At 42.6% G+C, this 25,564-nt stretch overlaps 1 protein-coding gene across 1 annotated transcript; it reads right to left on the bottom strand.

Moving 5' to 3' along the window:
- Positions 1-24,898, bottom strand: LOC148517286 (uncharacterized). Its single transcript, XM_088478897.1, has 9 exons — positions 24,847-24,898; positions 17,722-17,798; positions 17,509-17,606; positions 16,860-17,379; positions 9,693-10,396; positions 9,584-9,641; positions 7,103-7,158; positions 4,125-4,194; positions 1-368 (listed from the first exon to the last, which is right to left on the bottom strand). Exons 2-9 carry the CDS (start codon positions 17,753-17,755, stop codon positions 1-3), a joined length of 1,908 nt encoding a protein of 635 aa, XP_088335023.1. The 5' UTR covers positions 17,756-17,798; positions 24,847-24,898.
- Positions 24,899-25,564: the final 666 nt, after the last annotated feature.

Genomic DNA, 25,564 nt, shown 5'->3' with positions numbered 1-25,564 from the left:
TTAAAGGAACCATTTAAGCTCAAAGTCAGTATTTAGTCCATTGGGAGACAGGGTGCATAGGTCATAAATCCATTTAATTTCAACCTTGGCCAACTGGTCACCTATATCTTTCTTTCGCCAATGATTGGTGACCTGACCAATACCCATAACCAGTTTCAGACTTTTGGCTGAACATTCATGCAATTCTTTAAAGTGGTTGGAGACCGAGTGTTTCTCAAACCCTTTCTTTATATTTCTTAAATGTTCTGCCCAACGTTCTCTTAAAGGTCTTGAAGTGCGGCCCACATATTGGAGTCCGCACTGGCACTCCAGAAGATATACACAGTTCTTGCTGTTACATGTGATAAAATCTTTGATCTTATACCTGACTTTGGTCACATTAGAAATAAAGGTTTCAACTTTACTAGGTTGTACCCTATGGTTTTGTTCTAATTCTACCCTCTCTCTTAGGTGGCACCGCACTCTTAACCAACTTGTTTCTAATAGTGGGTGCCCTTCTATACACAAATTTAGGTTTCTCTGTTATAATAGTTCTTAACAGGACATCTTTCCCCAAAAGGTGCCAATGTCTCTTAATTATTTTCTCTACTTCCTTGTACTGACTATTAAATGTGGTGATAAATGGTAGATCACTGTTCTTTCCCGACTTTTTATCTCTCTCCCTAGTCGGTAATAAGTCCTCTCTATTGACCTCTATCATCTCATTGATAGGGCCTTCTATATATGTGCTGGAAGATGTTATCCCCCCTCATATCACTGTATGGTCCCCTCTCTTCTATATAATAATAATACTACCACATATCAGTGTGTGCTGGGAGCTGTGTTATTTCCCCTCATATATCACTGTACGGTCCCTTCACCCCTATATAATAATAATACCACATATCAGTGTGTGCTGGGAGCTGTTATTCCCCCTCATATATCACTGTATGGTCCCCTCTCACAATATAATAATACCACATATCAGTGTGCTGGGAGCTGTGTTATTCCCCCTCATATATCACTGTACGGTCCCCTCTCACTATATAATAAATAATAATACCACATATCAGTGTGTGCTGGGAGCTGTGTTATTCCCTCTGATATATCACTATATGGTTCCCTCTCACTATATAATAATAATACCACATATCAATGTGTGCTGGGAGCTGTGTTATTCCCCTCATATATCACAGTACAGTCCCCTCCCCCCTATATAATAATACCATATATCAGTGTGTGCCAGGAGCTGTGTTATTTCCCCTCATATATCACTGTACGGTCCACTCTCACTATATAATAATACCAGATATCAGTGTGTGCTGGGAGCTGTGTTATTCCCCCTCATATATCACTGTATGGTCCCCTCTCCCCTATATAATATTAATACCACGTATCAGTGTGTGCTGGGAGCTGTGTTATTCCCCTCATGTATCACTGTACAGTCCCCTCTCCCCTATATAATACCACATATCAGTGTGCGCTGGAAGATGTTATCCCCCCTCATATCACTGTACGGTCCCCTCTTCTATATAATAATAATACCGCATATCAGTGTGTGCTGGGATTTGTGTTATTCCCTCTCATATATCACTGTACGGTCCCCTCTCCCCTATATAATAATACCACATATCAGTGTGTGCTAGGAGCTGTGTCATATCATATCACTCATATCACTGTACAGTCCCCTCCCCCCTATATAATAAAAATAATACCACACATCAGTGGTATTAAATTCACTACCCCAGTATCGAAGTTGGGAATGACTTGTACACTAGACAAAAGGTAAATCTAAATTATTTTCTTTATATGTTTCTATATCAGGGAATTACAAGTCAGCAGTCATTAGTATATAGATATCACCGAGTCAGCAGCAGTGACATGTATGTCTGAGCTTCAATTCTGAAAGCTTATTATCTCATTACAACAGTCACTTTATATATAGCTCATTACAATATTCATAACTAACCAGTGCCAACATGTAATTGGTGTCCTCAATCTTCATCTTGGAGAATGTAATATGGCATTACCTAATTCCTATTGCTTGTATGCAAATGTCCTAGGCTGTAACTCAATGTCCAAAGGTCCAGAGTCCTCTTGGATCCCAGGAATGTCTCATACATCATACAGGGGATGGGCTCTCAGCTAACACCGTGCCAGTTTGGTTTGTCTTCTATCCACAATATCAGGAAATTAAGTCACATGGTCACACAGGGCTGGTTATCTCACACGCGGGATCTTACACAGCAGGATGGTCATTGTGATTGTGCTTAGTCATTGGTGTGACCCACCAGAGCAGCTCTTATCTATGGGCTCTCAGATGGTAACACAGGGCTGGTTATCTCACACTTGGGATCTTGTACAGCAGGGTGGTCATTGTGATTGTGCTTAGTCAATGATGTGACCCACCAGTACAGCTCTCATCTATGGGTTCTCAGCTAACACCGTGCCAGCTTGGTTTGGCTTCTCACCACAATATCAGGAAATGAAGTCACAGTCACATAGGCCTGGTTATCTCACACATGGGATCTTGTACAGCAGGGTGGTCATTGTGATTGTGCTTAGTCATTGGTGTGACCCACCAGGGCAGCTCATATCTATGGGCTCTCAGATGGTCACAGGTTTATATGAGTCTCAGATACATGATTTATATATCACTCTGCTTATTGGCATCTTGTCATCTTGGAAGTGTAAAATACATAAATTTCTACAATGTGTATCTTCTATATGTTACATTATATTAACATTAATTCTAGATCAGATATATATGGTAATATTGCCTATCAATATTTGTATCACTTATAATGATTTCAAAGTTATTTTAATAGCATAATTCACTTCATACAAATGCTTTTGATCATAAGGAAAATTATATTTTCTCCATGACAACCGTCACAGAACATGTGCACCACCGAGAGGACAACTGGTCACTATTCCAGCTTTACTAACAATGTACAAAAATGTTCAGGTCAATAAGTGTGGTAAATACTAACATACAAGCGCCACACGCAGCTGTGTTACCCCACATGGACGTCAGACAGGTCCATGCGGCGTTTGGTTTTCTTACTTGTTACCAAACTCTTTATCTCATATATTTGTAGGTGTATAACAAAGTTTGTATTGTCCTTTCTGTGATTTCCTCACTACCAAATAATCCTCATCTCCTGACCCTGCACATTACTGGTGGTGTCACCGCTGTGGGTGGTGAGACAGTGCAGGACATACTGAGGACAATCTGTACTTATCCTACTTATCCTGTGATGTCCCTGTATTATTCCTCCATTACTATGTACCCTGCTCATATCTGTATTCTGCTGGGGATATCGGGAGCCTGATGCACCTAATGGTCATTACTGTTAGTGGTTTATACCAGGACCAGCATCTTCCTGTGTCCCAACACTAATTACATTATCTAATAATGTATAAATTACATAAGTGATCATGATATTAATGTCCTTATCTTTTGGAATAGTATAAATAGTAGGTTACAGAGGATCTAATTAGAAGGAACCAGACATCAGACTGCTGTAAGGAGATTAGAGATCCATTTACCAGGAAACACAACCAGAGAATACTGGATCCAGGGAGATAAAATCAGAGGTTACAGATGTCATTATATCACCCATCTCACACCATCACTTACAGCCCAGTCATCACATGATGTCATAGTTTCCCACTTCCCATATTACATCCCCAGCACATTATCATGATGACAAATTAGTTATGTCCCTATATTACATCATGTGGTCTTGTTACTGCACAAATAGGCCAATAACACAATACTATCTAATACAGAGCTTCCCAAACTCTGCCATTATAGTACAGGGTTTAAGGATATCCATGGTGGAGTCCAAATGGATATCCTTAATACCCGGCCTGTAATAGCGAAGTTTGGAAAATTGATTTGATAGAATAAGGAAACTGAAAGCCATTACAAGAGCCCTACGCTGGTGACATCCATGTGGGTTTAACTAAATTGTAATATATTAGTATATAGTGTGATAATTCAAATATCATTTACCCTTTGCTAAGCAGGGACAGCAATCTAGGCTAAGATTGAATTCATGTTTGTTTTTAACATTTTCAATAACAATACAGTACTGCAAATACCACTGCAATTTCTCTATTTTTCTAGATGCTCATACATTGTTTCTGTCCTGTGTGATGTTTCTGATGACTAATAAGAGCGGATTTCTTTATAAAACATTTCCCACACTCAGAGCATGGAAAACGAGAGTTATGGTAAAACTTACCTTTATTAACACTCATTCTTCGAAGTCCATAGGGAGACCTTGGGGTGTAGGTGATGGTTGAGGTCCAGGCACAAAAGTTAAAGCTTTGCTCCCAGGATTCAACGGGCCTTCCCCCTATACCCTGCCCCCCGAGCCACTTCAGTTCATAACAAGCCTAAGGCCGGAGGATAGGCGAAGGAAGACTGGTACACACAAGAATCACTCTCACACAGAAAGAGACTAGAAACATGTGACCAGGAAACAAAGCCCATAGAAGCCAGGTGCATCAGAGCGGGTGGTACCCTGTGGACTTCGAAGAAAGTCCACCTTTGTTAAGTTTTACCATAGCTCTTCTTTTCTTCTTCAGGGTCCATAGGGCTCCACAGGTAGACCTTGGGGATGTCCCAAAGCAGTTATTCAAGGGTGGGGACGCTCCTGAGTTGAGAGGAGAATCCGGCGTCCAAATGGAGACATCCTAGAGGCAAATGTATGGAAGACCTAGAACCTAAGAAAGATGTCGACAGAGAACCACGTGGCCACCTTAAAAAGCTGTTCAGCTGGGGCTCCACGTCGCGCTGCCGAGGGACTCAAAGCGAGTGGAATGAGTAGTGACAGTAGCCGGTAAAGGAAGGCCTGCCTGCATGTAAGCCTGTGAGATAGTCATGCAAAGCCATCTGGCCAATGTGTTTATGGGCTGGCCATCTCTTCTTGTGAAATCCATAGAGCACAAATAGGGAGTATGTTTTCCTCATAGAACTCGTACGGTCCACGTCGATCCTGAGAGCACGGACCACAACAAAGGAGGCCTCACCTGCCGAGAGGTCTGGTTAATGAAAGGCCGGGACTAGGATTTCCTTATTAATATGGAAACGAGTAACCACCTTGGGTAGGAAGCCAGGTTGAGTTTGGAGAATTACCCTGTCCTGATGGAAGATTAGAAATGGGGAGCAGCGTGAGAGCACCCCTTAATCTGACACCCTTTGGGGGGACGCCATAGCCAGAAGTAAAAGAGTTTTCGCTGTGAGCCACTTGAGATCCGCAGATTCCAAAGGTTCAAACGGAGTGCCCTGTAGGGTCTGAAAAACCACTGACAAATTCCACAGCGCCACCGGAGGGACAAAGGGAGGTTGTATGCGGAAGACACCTTGAAGGAAGGTATGGACAACTGGCAGTAAAGCAAGTCTATGCTAGAACCAAAATGGACAGAGCAGAGAACTGCACCTTCAGCAAGGTGACGTGGAGTCCAAGGTCCAAGCCTGCTTGGAGGAAGGCCATGACTCTAGAATCCCAAAACACCTGATGGTCATAGTTTCTGGCATACACCATTGAAAGTATGTATGCCACACTCTATGGTAAATTCTGGCAGAGGATGGCTTACGCACTCAGCATAGTCTTGACCACAGAGCAAAAAAACCTTTAGACCTCAGGAGGGATGTCTCAAGAGTCACGCCATCAAAGACAGACAACCCAGGTGTGGGTGAAGACAAGGACCCTGAGACAACAGGTCTGGCCGCTGAGGTAGCAGGAACAAGGCATCTACGGAGGGGGTCCAAAGATCTGAGTGCCAATGTCATCTGGGCCAGGCTGAGGCCACCAACAGAACAGTGCCTCCATCTTGTTTGAACTTACAAAGAACTCGAGGAAGAAGGGAGACTGGAGGGAATAGATATGCCAGATGGAAGGTCCACTTCACGGAAATGCGTCTACCAAGGATGCCTCGGCATCCATTGTTCTGGACCCATACACTGGCAGTTTGTGATTTTGTCTGGAGGCCATGAGGTCCACCTCTGGTAGGCCCCACTTGTCCACTAGGAATTGAAAGACTTCTGTGTGGAGAGACCATTTCCCGGTTTGCACGTTGTGACAGCTGAGGAAGTCCGCTTCCCAATTTAGAACTCCTGGAATGAACACTGTGGACATGGCCGGGAGGTGACCTTCGGCCCATGCGAGAATGCGTACTCTGCCGATGTCCAACGTTCATGGAAGGAATGTTAACCGGTCACTGCGCCCCAGCCCTGGAGATTGGCATCCGTTGTAAGGAGTACCCATTCTGGGATCCAAAAGGGGTGACCTCTGGTTAAATGGGACGTCTGTAGCCACCAGACAAGCCTCTGGAGAAAGGACCATTGTCTGAGCTTTGATCTGATGGGGCAACCCGTTCCACCTGGATAGGATTAGCTGTTGCAGGGGCTTGTAGTGGAACTGAGTGTACTCCACCATGTCGAAGGTAGATACCAAGGATAGTAGAACTTGCATTGCTGAGTGGACTAACACTCGGCGACTGCATAGGAGTCTGCCGACACGTATTTGCAGTGTGGAGATCTTGTCTGCTGTCAGGAAAATTCTCTGACCCTGAGAATCTAAAAGAGCTTCCAGATGGACCATCCTCTGTGAAGGGTTCAAGGAGGACTTTTTCCAGTTAACTAGCTGTGCCTCTGCAGGAAGGCAATGGTTACCTGAAGGTGGCATTGAAGAACCTCTGGGGAGCTTGCCAAGAGCAAGAGGTCATCCAGGTATGGCAGGAGCCGGATTCCCTGAAAATCAGGTTGGTCACCATGACCGCCATCATTTGGTAAAGACCCATGGGGCTGTAGAAAGTCCATAGGGCAGAGCTTGAAATTGAAAATGTTGCTGTAGTACAGCAAACCGGAGATATCTCTGATGAGAGGGCACTGTATGTACGCATCCCGAATATCCAGAGATACCATAAAGTCCCCAGGCTCCACAGCCAGTACAATAGAGCACAGGGTTTCCATGTGAAATTTGGGCACCCTGATATGTTTAGGGATTTGAGGTTGAGGATAAGCCGATAAGACCCATTTTGTTTCTGCACCATAAACAGGGTACAATAACCATTCCCTCGCTGTGACAGGAGGAACTGGAACTATTACCTCCACTTGAATGGCTTTCTGCATGAGCAGGACCTTGTTCAGGTCTGATGGAGGGCCTGTGTAGAAAAATTGGAATGAGGGCATACCCGTGAGACTTCTCTTATCCACGCGTCTGTGGTTGTCTGATGCCATTCCTGGGCAAACTGAAGGAGTTCGCCTCCTACTCTGGGGCCCCCCAGGGGGAGGCACACCTAGTCAGGTTGAAGGCTTGTCCTCTGATTTTGAAGCAGGGCATCTGCTTGGTCCTAGGCTTTGTGGCCCTAGTGGCAGCTGATTGCTTAGGAAAGGACTGACTCTTAGGTTTGCCTTGGGGATGAATGGACCTAAAGGACGTTGTCCGAGGCCTTGCAGTAGTTGCTGATGGCAGAAAGGTGTTTTGTTGCTAATGTGGCCACAATATTATCCAAGTCAGGGCCAAACAAGATCTCCCCATTGTAAGGTAATGCTTCCAAGGCTCTCTTAGAATCTGCATCCGCCTTCCATGACCACAGTCACAGAATACGGCGGGCAGACACCACTGTGGCCGAAGCTCTAGAAGCTAGGAGACTGGCATCCAAGGACGCTTCTCCAATATATGAAGCTGCATCTCTTATGTGAGCTACATAAGACATCTGATCCCAAGAGGCATCTGAGGGAAAAGATTCTTCAAGGGCATCTGCCCAGCTGTAAATTGCTTTAGCCACCCATGCAGTAGCCATGGTCACGCAAGCAATGGCACCTGAGAGTACACAGATTTAAGGCCAGTTTCAATCTTTTCTATTCATAGGGTCCTTCAGTGAGGAAACTGTAGGGATAAGTAATGTATCGCTTTTAATCAAACGTGTAACATGGAAATCCACTGCTGGGGGAGTCTCCCATCTTGTACAATGAGCTGCAGGAAAAGGATAACAAGAGATCAGGCGTTTTTGGGGCTGAAACCTCTTACTAGGAATCTGCCAAGCTGCTGCCATGTGCTCAACTAGTTGATCCGAGAGAGGAAACTCTGCTGAAGCCACTTTTTATCGTTCAAATAGTGGATGCTTTGATGTGGGGGTGGGTTCATCTTCTATTTGTGAGATAGATCTAACAGCTCGCACCAAAGCAGGTATATTCATTTTAGAATATGCTTCTTCCCCTGAAGGGGACCCTGCAGTAGAGAGATCAGCATTTTCTGCCTCCTCAGATGACAGCTGCGTGGACTGTGAAGATAACACAGGACGCTTAGTAGACTAAAGCTGGATACACACTATACAGATATATCTGCAGATGATCGTTCATACACACTGAATGGCCATCTGCTTCTAGCCGTGGGTCCCAGCGGCCAAGGGGCGTGTCCCACCCCCCTCCTTGGTGGCTGCCGCTGTGTATGGGCAGTATGCAGACCGCCCGTACACACTTGCCGATGGACAGGTATGTCTGCAGACATATCTATCCATCAGCTGTGCAGCACAGCCAATGCGATATGTCTGAGAACTATGTGGTTCACAGACATATCACAGGTACACACTTGGCGATGGCCAGCAGATATTAGCCGACCAATTGATCGGCAAATATATCAGTCAGGGTGTACCTAGCCTCACTGGGTAGGGGCTTCCCACCTTGCAACATATTTTGAAAGGCTGTAGAGGTAGCCACCAGACTCTGTACTGAGTTAGAGAGTATATATACCCATGGAGGCATAGGAGGTACCTGTATTGCTTGTACCTGTTATGGCAACCCCATAGCAATGACCCGCCTTACCTGTCCCCTTAGAATCCAGGTTGCAGTCTGAGTCTGTCTGCGGAACTGGCTAGCAATGTCCCTGGGATGCCCACCGAGAGCACCATGCGGAGCTGACGTTGTGGTGCCCACAGGGGTGTTTGAGCGGCAGCACAGACGTCCCAGGGACAGTCTGCTGCTGCCCGCTCAGAAGCATAAAAAATAAAGAGAATTATAAAATAAAAGCTTTTGGGCTGCATGAAACAGCCCACTGTCAAAATGGTGACCAGACTCCGGCCAGGCACCAACGAAACTGAAGTGCCTCTGCTCAGAGGCAGGGTATAGGGGGAAGGTCCATTGCATACTGGGAGCAAAGCTTTAACTGACTGGTGCTCGGTGCTCAACTACCACCTACACCCTAAGGGCTCCCTGTGGGGCCCTATGGACCCTGAAGAAATGATTTCTCATCTGTGTGACGTCTCTGATGTGTAACAAGATGTGATTTCTGTGTAAAACATTTTCCACATTCAGAGCAAGGAAATGGTTTTTCACCTGTATGACTTCTCTGATGTCTAACTAGATGTGATTTATTTGAAAAACATTTCCCACACTCAGAGCATGGATAAAGCCTCTCACCTGTGTGACTGATCTGATGTGTGACAAGATGTGATTTCTTTGCAAAACATTTCCCACATTCAGAGCATGGAAATGGTTTCTCACCTGTGTGACTTCTCTGATGTGTAACAAGAGCTAATTTATATGTAAAACATTTCCCACACTCAGAACATGGAAATGGCCTCTCACCTGTGTGAATTCTCTGATGTGTATCAAGAGCTAATTTATAGTTAAAACATTTCCCACACTCAGAGCATGGAAATGGTTTCTCACCTGTGTGACTTCTCTGATGTATAACAAGACATGATTTGTGTGTAAAACATTTCCCACATTCAGAGCATGGAAATGGTTTCTCACCTGTGTGACTTCTCTGATGTATAACAAGATATGATTTCTGTGTAAAACATTTCCCACACTCAGAACATGAAAATGGTTTCTCACCTGTATGGACTCGATAATGTGTAACAAGAGCCGACTTCTCTATAAAACATTTCCCACATTCAGAACACGGAAATGGTCTCTCACCTGTGTGAGTTCTCTGATGGACATCAAGTTTTCTCTGCTGTGCAAAACATTTCCCACACTCAGAACATGCTAATGTTCTCTCACGTGTGTGAAGCTTTGTATGTCTAGTAAGAAATCTTTTCAGTGTAAAACATTTCCCACACTCAGAACATAGAAAAGGCCTTTCAGCTGCGTGAACTCTCTTCTGATGTATAGAAAGACTGATCTGCTTGGTAAAACTTTTCCCACATTCAGAACATGACAATGGTTTATCACCTATGTGATTTGAGCTGTGTGTAACACTACTGGGAGTATCAGGGGAGCATTCCCCATGGTTAGATGGATCAGATGATATATCTGCACTGTGAGATGCTGGATGTATACTGGGGATAATGGGGTTTTCTCCTGGAGAGTCCTGTGAGAAGTTATCGTCTAGGTCACAATTTGGAGATAATATGAGACATCTCCCCGAGTTATTCCTGCTGCTGTGTCCATCTGCTGGGAACAGAATTATATGAGAATTAGGCTCTCTGCAGAATTATACAATACTGTGTAACTATAAGACGTGCCCGGCTGTAACCCAACATCTCATACTGTGTAACTATAATAAGACATGCCCGGCTGCACCCCAACATCTCATACTGTGTAACTATAAGACGTGCCCGGCTGTACCCCAACATCTTTATACTGTGTAACTATAATAAGACGTGCCCGGTTGTACCCCAACATCTCATACTGTGTAACTATAAGACGTGCCCGGCTGTACCCCAACATCTTTATACTGTGTAACTATATTAGGTATAATAAGACGTGCCCGGCTGTACCCAAACATCTCATACTGTGTAAATATAAGACATACCCGGCTGTACCCCAACATCTCCATACTGTGTAACTATAATAAGACGTTCCTGGCTGTATCCCAACATCTCCATACTGTGTAACTATAATAAGACGTGCCCGGCTGTACCCCAACATCTCCATACTGTGTAACTATAAGATGTGCCCGGCTGTACCCCAACATCTCAATACTGTGTAACTATAATAAGACGTTCCCGGCTGTATCCCAACATCTCCATACTGTGTAACTATAAGACGTGCCCGGCTGTACCCCAACATCTCCATACTGTGTAACTATAATAAGACGTTCCCGGCTGTATCCCAACATCTCCATACTGTGTAACTATAAGATGTGCCCGGCTGTACCCCAACATCTCTATACTGTGTAACTATAAGACGTGCCCGGCTGTACCCTAACATCTCATACAGTGTAACTATAATAAGACGTGCCCGGCTGTACCCCAACATCTCATACTGTGTAACTATAAGACGTGCCCAGCTGTACCCTAACATCTCATACAGTGTAACTATAATAAGACGTGCCCAGCTGTACCCCAACATCTCATACTGTGTAACTATAAGACGTGCCCAGCTGTACCCCAACATCTCCATGATGTGTAACTATAATAAGACGTGCCCGGCTGTACCCCAACATCTCCATACTGTGTAACTATAAGACGTGCCCGGCTGTAACCCAACATCTCATACTGTGTAACTATAATAAGACATGCCCGGCTGCACCCCAACATCTCATACTGTGTAACTATAAGACGTGCCCGGCTGTACCCCAACATCTTTATACTGTGTAACTATAATAAGACGTGCCCGGCTGTACCCCAACATCTCATACTGTGTAACTATAAGACGTGCCCGGCTGTACCCCAACATCTTTATACTGTGTAACTATAAGACGAGCCCGGCTGTACCCCAACATCTCATACTGTGTAACTATAAGACATACCTGGCTGTACCCCAACATCTCCATACTGTGTAACTATAATAAGACGTGCCCGGCTGTACCCCAACATCTCCATACTGTGTAACTATAAGATGTGCCCGGCTGTACCCCAACATCTCAATACTGTGTAACTATAATAAGACGTGCCCGGCTGTACCCCAACATCTCCATACTGTGTAACTATAAGACGTGCCCGGCTGTACCCTAACATCTCATACAGTGTAACTATAATAAGACGTGCCCGGCTGTACCCCAACATCTCATACTGTGTAACTATAAGACGTGCCCGGCTGTACCCCAACATCTCATACTGTGTAACTATAATAAGACGTGCCCGGCTGTACCCCAACATCTCATACTGTGTAACTATAATAAGACGTGCCCGGCTGTACCCCAACATCTCATACTGTGTAACTATAATAAGACGTTTCCCGGCTGTATCCCAACATCTCCATACTGTGTAACTATAAGATGTGCCCAGCTGTACCCCAACATCTCTATACTGTGTAACTATAAGACGTGCCCGGCTGTACCCCAACATCTCATACTGTGTAACTATAGTAAGATGTGCCCGGCTGCACCCCAACATCTCATACTGTGTAACTATAAGACGTGCCCGGCTGTACCCCAACATCTCATACTGTGTAACTATAAGACGTGCCCGGCTGTACCCTAACATCTCATACAGTCAGTGTCATTTCCAAATTTCAGTTGTGAATGTAGAAGCCAGATGGCAAATAGGTAATTGTGACCGGATAACCTTGCCTCCACCAATGGCCACAGATATTTTTTTTGATCCCACTGGATCTTAGGGGGATTTCCTCTTACCGTCCGTAACCACCTGTTACTGACTCTGGCTACTGTGCCATGGGCATTCAACTTTGCTGTCACCACCAAGATCTTGGAAGCACTTATTACCACACAAGTTCCTACACTGGCACCTGAAAGCACTTCTCTCAGGCTCCTACCTCAGCACCTGAATTGCCTCTGCTGCATATGCTTAGACTAGTTGCAGCCAGACTGATCCCTCGCAATGGACCAGGTCCAGCAGGGAAGCTGGCAGAGGGTTTGAGCTTGGAGACACCGGGCTCAATTTTAAAAAGTCGGAAAACGGAACAGCGTTTGATGCAATTCTGTTGTCGCAGGATACAGATGAAGTCATCTTAGAGTCAAGATGTTTACTGCTCAAATAGTTTTCAAAAAGACATTTCCCCTTGGGAGTATCACAGCATACAGATGATACGGCAGTTCATACCTTCTTGATGTTCAAAAAAATTCAAACGAAACAGGCTCACATGCCTTCTGTTCTCTTACTCCAATACACAGTACCACAAGGGGTTAGTCCACCCTGAGAAACTATTTTTATTATTATTTTTTTATGTGGTTCCTGTGTTGAATTTACTAATCTGATTATCAGTGTAGGATAATCCTTTATGAGATGACTTCATGCCATGTGATTCTTTTAGCAACATTGTAGTTATTTGTGTTTATTTTCTAATCCTCAATAGAAGGGGTGAATCCAATTAGGTGCTAATTGCGAGTTAGTTTCATGAAACTCACAGACGTTGCACAAATGCGCGCTCCCGAGAATTCTCCAATCCAATGAAAAATGCCTATTCACGGTGCTCGCAGCGGAGGGGTGCGAACTGACTGCCAAATGCGACGTAAGAGAAGTGCATGAAAATTGGGGAGACCATCCTGGACCACCCAAAATTGATAATTTTGTTAGCAGGACCGTATAGGGCTGTTTGTGGGCATAAGGAAAGTACTGAAGGCCTTTAAATGGTGTGAAATGGCTGATTTGTGTTCTTGTTTAAAAAGATGCAAAAAAATGATAAAAAAGCAAACTTTTTCGTTTAATCTCAAATTAATTAAATAAAAATTGCAAAAAAAAGTAGGAAACACGGAGATTTTGGGCTACATTGTGGACACTGAAAAATTGTAAAAAAAATTAAGTAAACAATTATTTTTCAATAAAAAAAAAACTAATTACATTTGGGGTTCCTAAACTAACGAAAAAGTTAATTTTGGGGTAATTTGAGGCCATTTTTTTACCCTCAAAAATGACATGTAATTATTGGACTAATTAAGCTAATTTGACATTTCGAAATGCCTGATTAGTCATTAGGGGGATGTCCAAGGGGTTCTTAAAATAAAGATTTTCCTTTCCATCTCTCATGCAAATGGAAAAATGCTAATTCACTCTGGTTCAGTGCAAGTTGCTAATTTGATTGCAAAATTAATTCTCTGCGCTAATTTGAAGAGAAAACAGCAAATCGCACCTCGCAATTAACAAATAATTAGAATAACCCCTAAGTATTTATTACAAATAAACTTAAGAATATATTTTACAATTGATAAGAGCCTCTGACTGATTTGAAATGACCAGAGGAGTTTTGTTTTCATTTTCTGTTGCTTTTGTGGGGGTCACAATATAAATGACTGCAGTGCGTGATTTCCCCATTGGTCTGACTCGAGCGCTAGGATAATTTGTGTGTCTTTCCGGGAGGTGGGGTACGCCACAATTGAAAAGGAAAGCTTGGAAATTGCTTGGACTGTGAAGAACCTCCAGGTCCATTTGTATGGCCGGCAATTTACTGTGGTGACTGATCACAACCCTTTACAGTGTCTACAACACACCACAGGGGACAATGGCAGACTGTTGCGGTGGAGCCTTGCAGGAGGCCGCTCTTAATTTCAGAGGGATGGCCCTGATTCAGAGCAAGCGCTCTGTGTGATAGTATGTGTAACAGAGTGCAGGCATGGTCTATACATTATATCACACACAGGACATACTAGCTGTATCCTGCTGTGTCCTCACACTCTCCATATCTCCATCTCAGTATGTGTAACAGAGTGCAGGCATGGTCTATACATTATATCACACACAGGTCATACAAGCTGTATCCTGCTGTGTCCTCACACTCTCCATATCTCCATCTCAGTATGTGTAACAGAGTGCAGGCATGGTCTATACATTATATCACACACAGGACATACTAGCTGCATCCTGCTGTGTCCTCACACTCTCCATATCTCCATCTCAGTATGTGTAACAGAGTGCAGGCATGGTCTATACATTATATCACACACAGGTCATACTAGCTGCATCCTGCTGTGTCCTCACACTCTCCATATCTCCATCTCAGTATGTGTAACAGAGTGCAGGCATGGTCTATACATTATATCACACACAGGTCATACTAGCTGTATCCTGCTGTGTCCTCACATTCTCCGGATCTCCTTCTCAGTATGTGTAACAGAGTGCAGGCATGGTCTATACATTATATCACACACAGGACATACTAGCTGTATCCTGCTGTGTCCTCACACTCTCCTGATCTCCATCTCAGTATGTGTAACAGAGTGCAGGCATGGTCTATACATTATATCACACACAGGTCATACTAGCTGTATCCTGCTGTGTCCTCACACTCTCCATATCTCCATCTCAGTATGTGTAACAGAGTGCAGGCATGGTCTATACATTATATAACACACAGGACATACTAGCTGTATCCTGCTGTGTCCTCACACTCTCCATATCTCCATCTCAGTATGTGTAACAGAGTGCAGGCATGGTCTATACATTATATCACACACAGGACATACTAGCTGTATCCTGCTGTGTCCTCACACTCTCCATATCTCCATCTCAGTATGTGTAACAGAGTGCAGGCATGGTCTATACATTATATCACACACAGGTCATACTAGCTGTATCCTGCTGTGTCCTCACACTCTCCATATCTCCATCTCAGTATGTGTAACAGAGTGCAGGCATGGTCTATACATTATAGTACACACAGGACATACTAGCTGTATCCTGCTGTGTCCTCACACTCTCCATATCTCCATCTCAGTATGTGTAACAGAGTGCAGACATGGTCTATACATTATATCACACACACAGGACATACTAGCTGTACCCTGCTGTGTCCTCACACTCTCCATATCTCCATCTCAGTATGTGTAACAGAGTGCAGGCATGGTCTATACATTATATCACACACAGGACATACTAGCTGCATCCTGCTGTGTCCTCACACTCTCCATATCTCCATCTCAGTATGTGTAACAGAGTGCAGGCACTGTCTATACATTATATCACACACAGGACATACTAGCTGCATCCTGCTGTGTCCTCACACTCTCCATATCTCCATCTCAGTATGTGTAACAGAGTGCAGGCATGGTCTATACATTATATCACACACAGGACATACTAGCTGTATCCTGCTGTGTCCTCACACTCTCCATATCTCCATCTCAGTATGTGTAACAGAGTGCAGGCATGGTCTATACATTATATCACACACAGGACATACTAGCTGCACCCTGCTGTGTCCTCACACTCTCCATATCTCCATCTCAGTATGTGTAACAGAGTGCAGGCATGGTCTATACATTATATCACACACAGGACATACTAGCTGTATCCTGCTGTGTCCTCACACTCTCCGGATCTCTATCTCAGTAAATGTAAAATAACCAGTTTGTATCTCTCTAGGAATTAATATCTTCACTGGAGGTTAGATACGCTCTAACATCTAAGGGGATCTACTGGAACATGCAAAAGAACCAGCTGGACTCAAATGAATCAGCAAAAACACAATGGAACAGAAAAATCCACATTTTAAACAATCGGGATCCACCATTGCTCTCGCTGTTGACCTCCAGGCAGAAAATATAATAATTTCCTAAAAGATATTTATACAGGTCTGGTTCATATCTCTGGTAAAACAGAATGAAACCAGTACAAGAAATCACATTCAAAGATGTTATTACCATAAGTGATCATTGATAATGTCAGGCAGTAGTGGTCAGGAAGGATCATGGGTAATATCCCATTGAAGGGCATGGGGAGGACCATCAACAAAGGTCATTTTTGAAGTGGACAGTAAAGAACATGAGTAGCTGGTAGAAGACAAAGATATGATGAGTGTGGGGAGGAGACTGGTCAGATCTCTGGGCTGGTAACACAGTGACATGATGTGAGGAGGAGAGCAGGAGTATAATAGGGGCTGATGGCTCCTGAATCCCCCACTGTGCATATATATTTTATTCATTAGTTTGTACTGACAGAGGAGGGTGTAGGATAAGAGATTGCTGTAGTGACTGAACAGAGTATGTGACTCTTTTCTGCAATAAGTTTTTATTACTCACCTGTGCTGATATCTGTAGGGATTTCCTCCTCTTTACACTTCTGATCACCCCTCACATACGTCTCTTCTTCTCCCTCTATATCTTCTGCCTTTATATCAGTCACATATGTCTCTTCTTCTCCCTTTATATATTCTGTCTTCATATCAGTCACATACGTCTCTTCTACCTCTATAACTTCTACCTTTATATCATTCACATACGTCTCTTCTTCTCCCTCTGTATCTTCTGTCTTCATATCAGTCACATACGTCTCTTCTTCTCCCTCTGTATCTTCTGCCTTCATATCAGTCACATACGTCTCTTCTCCCTTCATATCAGTCACATACGTCTCTTCTTCTCCCTCTGCATCTTCTGCCTTCATATCAGTCACATACGTCTCCTCTCCCTCTGTATCGTCTGCCTTTATATCAGTCACATACGTCTCTTCTTCTCCCACTGTATCTTCTGCCTTTATATCAGTCACGTATGTCTCTTCTTCTCCCTCTATATCTTCTGTCTTCATATCAACAAGATCTTCACTCTAAATGACACATAAAATAATCAAGTCTAATTTAATTGAGAATAAACAGTAAAATAATCAGTGTATAATACACACACAGATTCTCTATAGATCATATAGTCACAGTCACTTTGGTATACTGGTATCTACCTGAAGCTCCTGTGGAGTCCTGTGACTCTCCTCTGTACAATCCTGTGAATAAAGATGATGGGGACATCTCTCTGTGGTATTTCTATTACTGGGTCCATCTATAGGAAACACAGTGACTGAGTACATTGTATATATGTGCTTATCAGGTAATGTGTGTATATAGGGCTCCCAAACCTGCTCTACCCTGTACAATAAATGACAGTCTCCTTTTACCCAGTGATGTGAGGGGCAGGTGATTCTCCATCATCGTGTCCTTGTACAGACCTGTGTTCCTCTATATATTCCCTCTTCTGCATGGAGACATAGACAGTGACATCCTGACACCTTATAGGAACCTGACACACACAATGATATAGTCATCTCCCAGACACATCCCCTGGTTGTACTGTCATGTATTATTACTACAGATATAAGTGATGTTACAATGACACTCTCAGATCCCCTCACCTCCCCAGTCATGTCCCTGTATTATTACTATAGATATAAGTGATGTCACTGTGACACTCCCAGATCCCCTCACCTCCCCAGTCATGTCCCTGTATTATTACTATAGATAAAAGTGATGTCACTGTGACACTCCCCTGGATTTAGGGGTTGATCCAATTAGATATGACAGTCGCATCCACGAGTAAGTACAGCTATATGCCACACTTACGGTGCCACCACACACATATAAATATCCATGGTTGCGGGGCTAGATCGGGCCATGAGTGGAGCAGGTTGCAGGTTAGTTGGTGGCGATAACTCACCCCTTTGCGTCTACTTGAATCAAAGCCATAGTATTTCCAGTCATTTCACTCCTGTCTTTGTCTTTAATATAGCATATACACTAGATAAGCTCACTTAAAAAAACAGGGATCAAATTTAAACATGCATCACCGAAAGATGTAGTTTGAAATCTGAGAGCTCTCATGGTAAAGGTTGTTTTAAATTACAAAAAAAACCCTCTATTTACTCAGGTAGTTACTGTAAGAGGCAATAGGTGTATGTGTGTGTGTAGGTGGTCGGGTGATAAGTGAGGGGTTATATTTTGCAACAAAGGTTAGTTTCTTTTTATCACTCTATATCAGCTCTAAGAAATATGGTGATAGAGAATCAGACCTTAGTCACATCTCCATATAACACCACTAGTAATACATGTGTCCTGTTATTCCCTAATAACTACAGGGATATTACAGCTGATGCTCCATCTACCACTGATCTGTATTATTGTATTACTGAGAATCAGACCTTAGTCACATCTCCATCTAACACCACTAGTAATACATGTGTCCTGTTATTCCCTAATAACTACAGGGTTATTACAGCTGATGCTCCATCTACCACTGATCTGTATTATTGTATTACTGAGAATCAGCCCTTAGTCACATCTCCATCTAACACAACTAGTAATACATGTGTCCTGTTATTCCCTAATAACTACAGGGTTATTACAGCTAGTGCTCCATCTACCACTGATCTGTATTATTGTATTACTGAGAATCAGCCCTTAGTCACATCTCCATATAACACCACTAGTAATACATGTGTCCTGTTATTCCCTAATAACTACAGGGTTATTACAGCTGATGCTCCATCTACCACTGATCTGTATTATTGTATTACTGAGAATCAGACCTTAGTCACATCTCCATCTAACACCACTAGTAATACATGTGTCCTGTTATTCCCTAATAACTACAGGGTTATTACAGCTGATGCTCCATCTACCACTGATCTGTATTATTGTATTACTGAGAATCAGCCCTTAGTCACATCTCCATCTAACACAACTAGTAATACATGTGTCCTGTTATTCCCTAATAACTACAGGGTTATTACAGCTAGTGCTCCATCTACCACTGATCTGTATTATTGTATTACTGAGAATCAGCCCTTAGTCACATCTCCATTTAACACCACTAGTAATACATGTGTCCTGTTATTCCCTAATAACTACAGGGTTATTACATCTGAAGCTCCATCTACCACTGATCTGTATTATTGTATTACTGAGAATCAGCCCTTAGTCACATCTCCATCTAACACCACTAGTAATACATGTGTCCTGTTATTCCCTAATAACTACAGGGTTATTACATCTGATGCTCCATCTACCACTGATCTGTATTATTGTATTACTGAGAATCAGCCCTTAGTCACATCTCCATCTAATACCACTAGTAATACATGTGTCCTGTTATTCCCTAATAACTACAGGGATATTACATCTGATGCTCCATCTACCACTGATCTGTATTATTGTATTACTGAGAATCAGACCATAGTCACATCTCCATATAACACCACTAGTAATACATGTGTCCTGTTATTCCCTAATAACTACAGGGTTATTACAGCTGATGCTCCATCTACCACTGATCTGTATTATTGTATTACTGAGAATCAGCCCTTAGTCACATCTCCATATAACACCACTAGTAATACATGTGTCCTGTTATTTCCTAATAACTACAGGGTTATTACATCTGATGCTCCATCTACCACTGATCTGTATTATTGTATTACTGAGAATCAGCCCTTAGTCACATCTCCATCTAACACCACTAGTAATACATGTGTCCTGTTATTCCTAATAACTACAGGGTTATTACATCTGATGCTCCATCTACCACTGATCTGTATTATTGTATTACTGAGAATCAGCCCTTAGTCACATCTCCATATAACACCACTAGTAATACATGTGTCCTGTTATTCCCTAATAACTACAGGGTTATTACATCTGATGCTCCATCTACCACTGATCTGTATTATTGTATTACTGAGAATCAGCCCTTAGTCACATCTCCATCTAACACCACTAGTAATACATGTGTCCTGTTATTCCCTAATAACTACAGGGTTATTACAGCTGATGCTCCATCTACCACTGATCTGTATTATTGTATTACTGAGAATCAGTCCTTAGTCACATCTCCATCTAACACCACTAGTAATACATGTGTCCTGTTATTCCTAATAACTACAGAGTTATTACATCTGATGCTCCATCTACCACTGATCTGTATTATTGTATTACTGAGAATCAGTCCTTAGTCACATCTCCTTCTAACACCACTAGTAATACATGTGTCCTGTTATTCCATAATAACTACAGGGATATTACAGCTGATGCTCCATCTACCACTGATCTGTATTATTGTATTACTGAGAATCAGCCCTTAGTCACATCTCCATATAACACCACTAGTAATACATGTGTCCTGTTATTCCTAATAACTACAGGGATATTACAGCTGATGCTCCATCTACCACTGATCTGTATTATTGTATTACTGAGAATCAGTCCTTAGTCACATCTCCATCTAACACCACTAGTAATACATGTGCCCTGTTATTCCCTAATAACTACAGGGATATTACAGCTGATGCTCCATCTACCACTGATCTGTATTATTGTATTACTGTTAATCAGCCCTTAGTCACATCTCCATATAACACCACTAGTAATACATGTGTCCTGTTATTCCCTAATAACTACAGGGATATTACATCTGATGCTCCATCTACCACTGATCTGTATTATTGTATTACTGAGAATCAGCCCTTAGTCACATCTCCATATAACACCACTAGTAATACATGTGTCCTGTTATTCCCTAATAACTACAGGGTTATTACAGCTGATGCTCCATCTACCACTGATCTGTATTATTGTATTACTGAGAATCAGCCCTTAGTCACATCTCCATATAACACCACTAGTAATACACGTGTCCTGTTATTCCCTAATAACTACAGGTTTATTACAGCTGATGCTCCATCTACCACTGTTCTGTATTATTGTATTACTGAGAATCAGACCTTAGTTACATCTCCATCTAACACCACTAGTAATACATGTGTCCTGTTATTCCCTACTAACTACAGGGTTATTACATCTGATGCTCCTTCTACCACTGATCTGTATTATTGTATTACTGAGAATCAGACCTTAGTCACATCTCCATCTAACACCACTAGTAATTAGGGATGTGCAGGCTCGGTTCTACTCGGTTCCGTTCGGTTCTTTTTACCGAATCTTATTGGCTATCCAAAACTCGTGACAGCTGAAACCCAATAAGATCCGGTAAAAAGAACCGACCGGAACCGAGTAGAACCGAGCCTGCACATCCCTACTAGTAATACATGTGTCCTGTTATTCCCTACTAACTACAGGGTTATTACATCTGATGCTCCATCTACCACTGATCTGTATTATTGTATTACTGAGAATCAGACCATAGTCACATCTCCATCTAACACCACTAGTAATACATGTGTCCTGTTATTCCCTAATAACTACAGGGTTATTACATCTGATGCGCCATCTACCACTGATCTGTATTATTGTATTACTGAGAATCAGACCTTAGTCACATCCCCAACTAACACCACTAGTAATACATGTGTCCTGTTATTCCCTAATAACTACAGGGGTATTACAGCTGATGCTCCATCTACCACTGATCTGTATTATTGTATTACTGAGAATCAGCCCTTAGTCACATCTCCATCTACCACCACTAGTAATACATGTGTCCTGTTATTCCCTAATAACTACAGGGTTATTACAGCTGATGCTCCATCTACCACTGATCTGTATTATTGTATTACTGAGAATCAGCCCTTAGTCACATCTCCATATAACACCACTAGTAATACATGTGTCCTGTTATTCCCTAATAACTACAGGGTTATTACAGCTGATGCTCCATCTACCACTGATCTGTATTATTGTATTACTGAGAATCAGCCCTTAGTCACATCTCCATCTACCACCACTAGTAATACATGTGTCCTGTTATTCCCTAATAACTACAGGGTTATTACAGCTGATGCTCCATCTACCACTGATCTGTATTATTGTATTACTGAGAATCAGCCCTTAGTCACATCTCCATATAACACCACTAGTAATACACGTGTCCTGTTATTCCCTAATAACTACAGGTTTATTACAGCTGATGCTCCATCTACCACTGATCTGTATTATTGTATTACTGAGAATCAGACCTTAGTCACATCTCCATCTAACACCACTAGTAATACATGTGTCCTGTTATTCCCTACTAACTACAGGGTTATTACATCTGATGCTCCATCTACCACTGATCTGTATTATTGTATTACTGAGAATCAGACCATAGTCACATCTCCATCTAACACCACTAGTAATACATGTGTCCTGTTATTCCCTAATAACTACAGGGTTATTACAGCTGATGCTCCATCTACCACTGATCTGTATTATTGTATTACTGAGAATCAGCCCTTAGTCACATCTCCATATAACACCACTAGTAATACATGTGTCCTGTTATTCCCTAATAACTACAGGGTTATTACAGCTGATGCTCCATCTACCACTGATCTGTATTATTGTATTACTGAGAATCAGCCCTTAGTCACATCTCCATATAACACCACTAGTAATACACGTGTCCTGTTATTCCCTAATAACTACAGGTTTATTACAGCTGATGCTCCATCTACCACTGATCTGTATTATTGTATTACTGAGAATCAGACCTTAGTCACATCTCCATCTAACACCACTAGTAATACATGTGTCCTGTTATTCCCTACTAACTACAGGGTTATTACATCTGATGCTCCATCTACCACTGATCTGTATTATTGTATTACTGAGAATCAGACCATAGTCACATCTCCATCTAACACCACTAGTAATACATGTGTCCTGTTATTCCCTACTAACTACAGGGTTATTACATCTGATGCTCCATCTACCACTGATCTGTATTATTGTATTACTGAGAATCAGACCTTAGTCACATCTCCATCTAACACCACTAGTAATACATGTGTCCTGTTATTCCCTAATAACTACAGGGTTATTACATCTGATGCTCCATCTACCACTGATCTGTATTATTGTATTACTGAGAATCAGACCTTAGTCACATCCTCAACTAACACCACTAGTAATACATGTGTCCTGTTATTCCCTAATAACTACAGGGGTATTACAGCTGATGCTCCATCTACCACTGATCTGTATTATTGGATTACTGAGAATCAGCCCTTAGTCACATCTCCATATAACACCACTAGTAATACATTGTCCTGTTATTCCCTAATAACTACAGGGTTATTACAGCTGATGCTCCATCTACCACTGATCTGTATTATTGTATTACTGAGAATCAGCCCTTAGTCACATCTCCATATAACACCACTAGTAATACATGTGTCCTGTTATTCCCTAATAACTACAGGGTTATTACATCTGATGCTCCATCTACCACTGATCTGTATTATTGTATTACTGAGAATCAGACCATAGTCACATCTCCATCTAACACCACTAGTAATACATGTGTCCTGTTATTCCCTAATAACTACAGGGTTATTACATCTGATGCTCCATCTACCACTGATCTGTATTATTGTATTACTGAGAATCAGACCTTAGTCACATCCCCAACTAACACCACTAGTAATACATGTGTCCTGTTATTCCCTAATAACTACAGGGGTATTACAGCTGATGCTCCATCTACCACTGATCTGTATTATTGTATTACTGAGAATCAGCCCTTAGTCACATCTCCATCTGCCACCACTAGTAATACATGTGTCCTGTTATTCCCTAATAACTACAGGGTTATTACAGCTGATGCTCCATCTACCACTGATCTGTATTACTGTATTACTGAGAATCAGCCCTTAGTCACATCTCCATATAACACCACTAGTAATACATGTGTCCTGTTATTCCCTAATAACTACAGGGTTATTACATCTGATGCTCCATCTACCACTGATCTGTATTATTGTATTACTGAGAATCAGTCCTTAGTCACATCTCCATCTAACACCACTAGTAATACATGTGTCCTGTTATTCCCTAATAACTACAGGGTTATTACATCTGATGCTCCATCTACCACTGATCTGTATTATTGTATTACTGAGAATCAGCCCTTAGTCACATCTCCATCTAACACCACTAGTAATACATGTGTCCCGTTATTCCCTAATAACTACAGGGTTATTACAGCTGATGCTCCATCTACCACTGATCTGTATTATTGTATTACTGTATCCTGTTGCCAAGCAAGAGGACATTGTTACCTACATGTGCATCTAAATTGGCTAAAGATGTATGGGATGTACTAAGGGCCACATCTGTGAGGGAACCTGGCAATCGGATCCCTTGTTTCATCCTCGTCTACCGTATAACCAGAGGCCAGACTTTGTGAGGGAGAAAAGATCCAGACTAATAACGTAATGTTCTTTATTGCGTTATTTATTAATGTGTGATATCCAGTACAAGTAGACGGCTGGAAGACGGGAATAATAATAAATCACATATAGTGACAATCTTACCTGTGGGAATGTTCTTATGTCCACTTCTGGTGTCTGCAATCATCAGAGGCTGGGTGGGGACAGAAGGAGAGAAATAGGTAAATGATTATTAACACAAGTTGTAACCATTGTATCGGAGCCCCTAGCACAAAAAAAACTGAAAGAGGTGGAGACAGATTCTCCTGATTATGTCTCATAGAAGCCGTCTGGATACATAAAATTTATACCTTGAAACCAGAGGGTCTCAATGAGACAGTGGATGTAGATTTCTAATTAATTTCCTCCATAGATCATTCTTTGTGGGGTGCTGCAGGCTCGTCCTGGTGGTTCCCCTGCACTCATGGACCCTTGAGGCAGCCAAATTTACCGGGCTAGTCTGTAATCCCCTAATTATGGTTTATTACTTTTGACCACTTACTGCTAGTAATCCACTATTTTTCACCTATCTAGTGTTCACTCTAGCTCTGGCGGCAGGCAGGGCGCCAGAGACAGAGAGGGGAACTTTGTGCGCCCGAAAGGGGGGCGTGGCCATGAAAAGGGGGCGTGTATATAAGACGCGTCCCCTTTTCGTCATACTTGGGGGCATGCCCAGCACTTACGGACACGCCGGGCAGCCCCCAAGCGCTGCAGATAGGGAGAATAGATGCCGGGCGCATGCGCCCGGCGTCTATTCTCCGGCGGTGACCGGGTCACAGCACATTTCTCCACCCGCGGGACACTGCGTCCCGCGGGTGAAGAC

The sequence above is a fragment of the Taudactylus pleione genome, unplaced genomic scaffold, assembly GCF_031769625.1.
Source record: "Taudactylus pleione unplaced genomic scaffold, aTauple2 ptg000224l, whole genome shotgun sequence".
Lineage (NCBI taxonomy): Eukaryota > Metazoa > Chordata > Amphibia > Anura > Myobatrachidae > Taudactylus > Taudactylus pleione.
This window is presented reverse-complemented; position numbering and strand designations above follow the sequence as displayed.

Excerpts from the sequence above, each read along its gene's own strand:
- LOC148517286 (XM_088478897.1), bottom strand. The coding sequence starts at position 17,755 with ATGATGGAGAATCACCTGCCCCTCACATCACTGG. Across the intron at positions 17,380-17,508 it reads GGACTCCACAGGAGCTTCAG|AGTGAAGATCTTGTTGATAT; the intron begins GTAGATACCAGT and ends TGTGTCATTTAG. Across the intron at positions 10,397-16,859 it reads CCCTACAGATATCAGCACAG|CAGATGGACACAGCAGCAGG; the intron begins GTGAGTAATAAA and ends TTCTGTTCCCAG.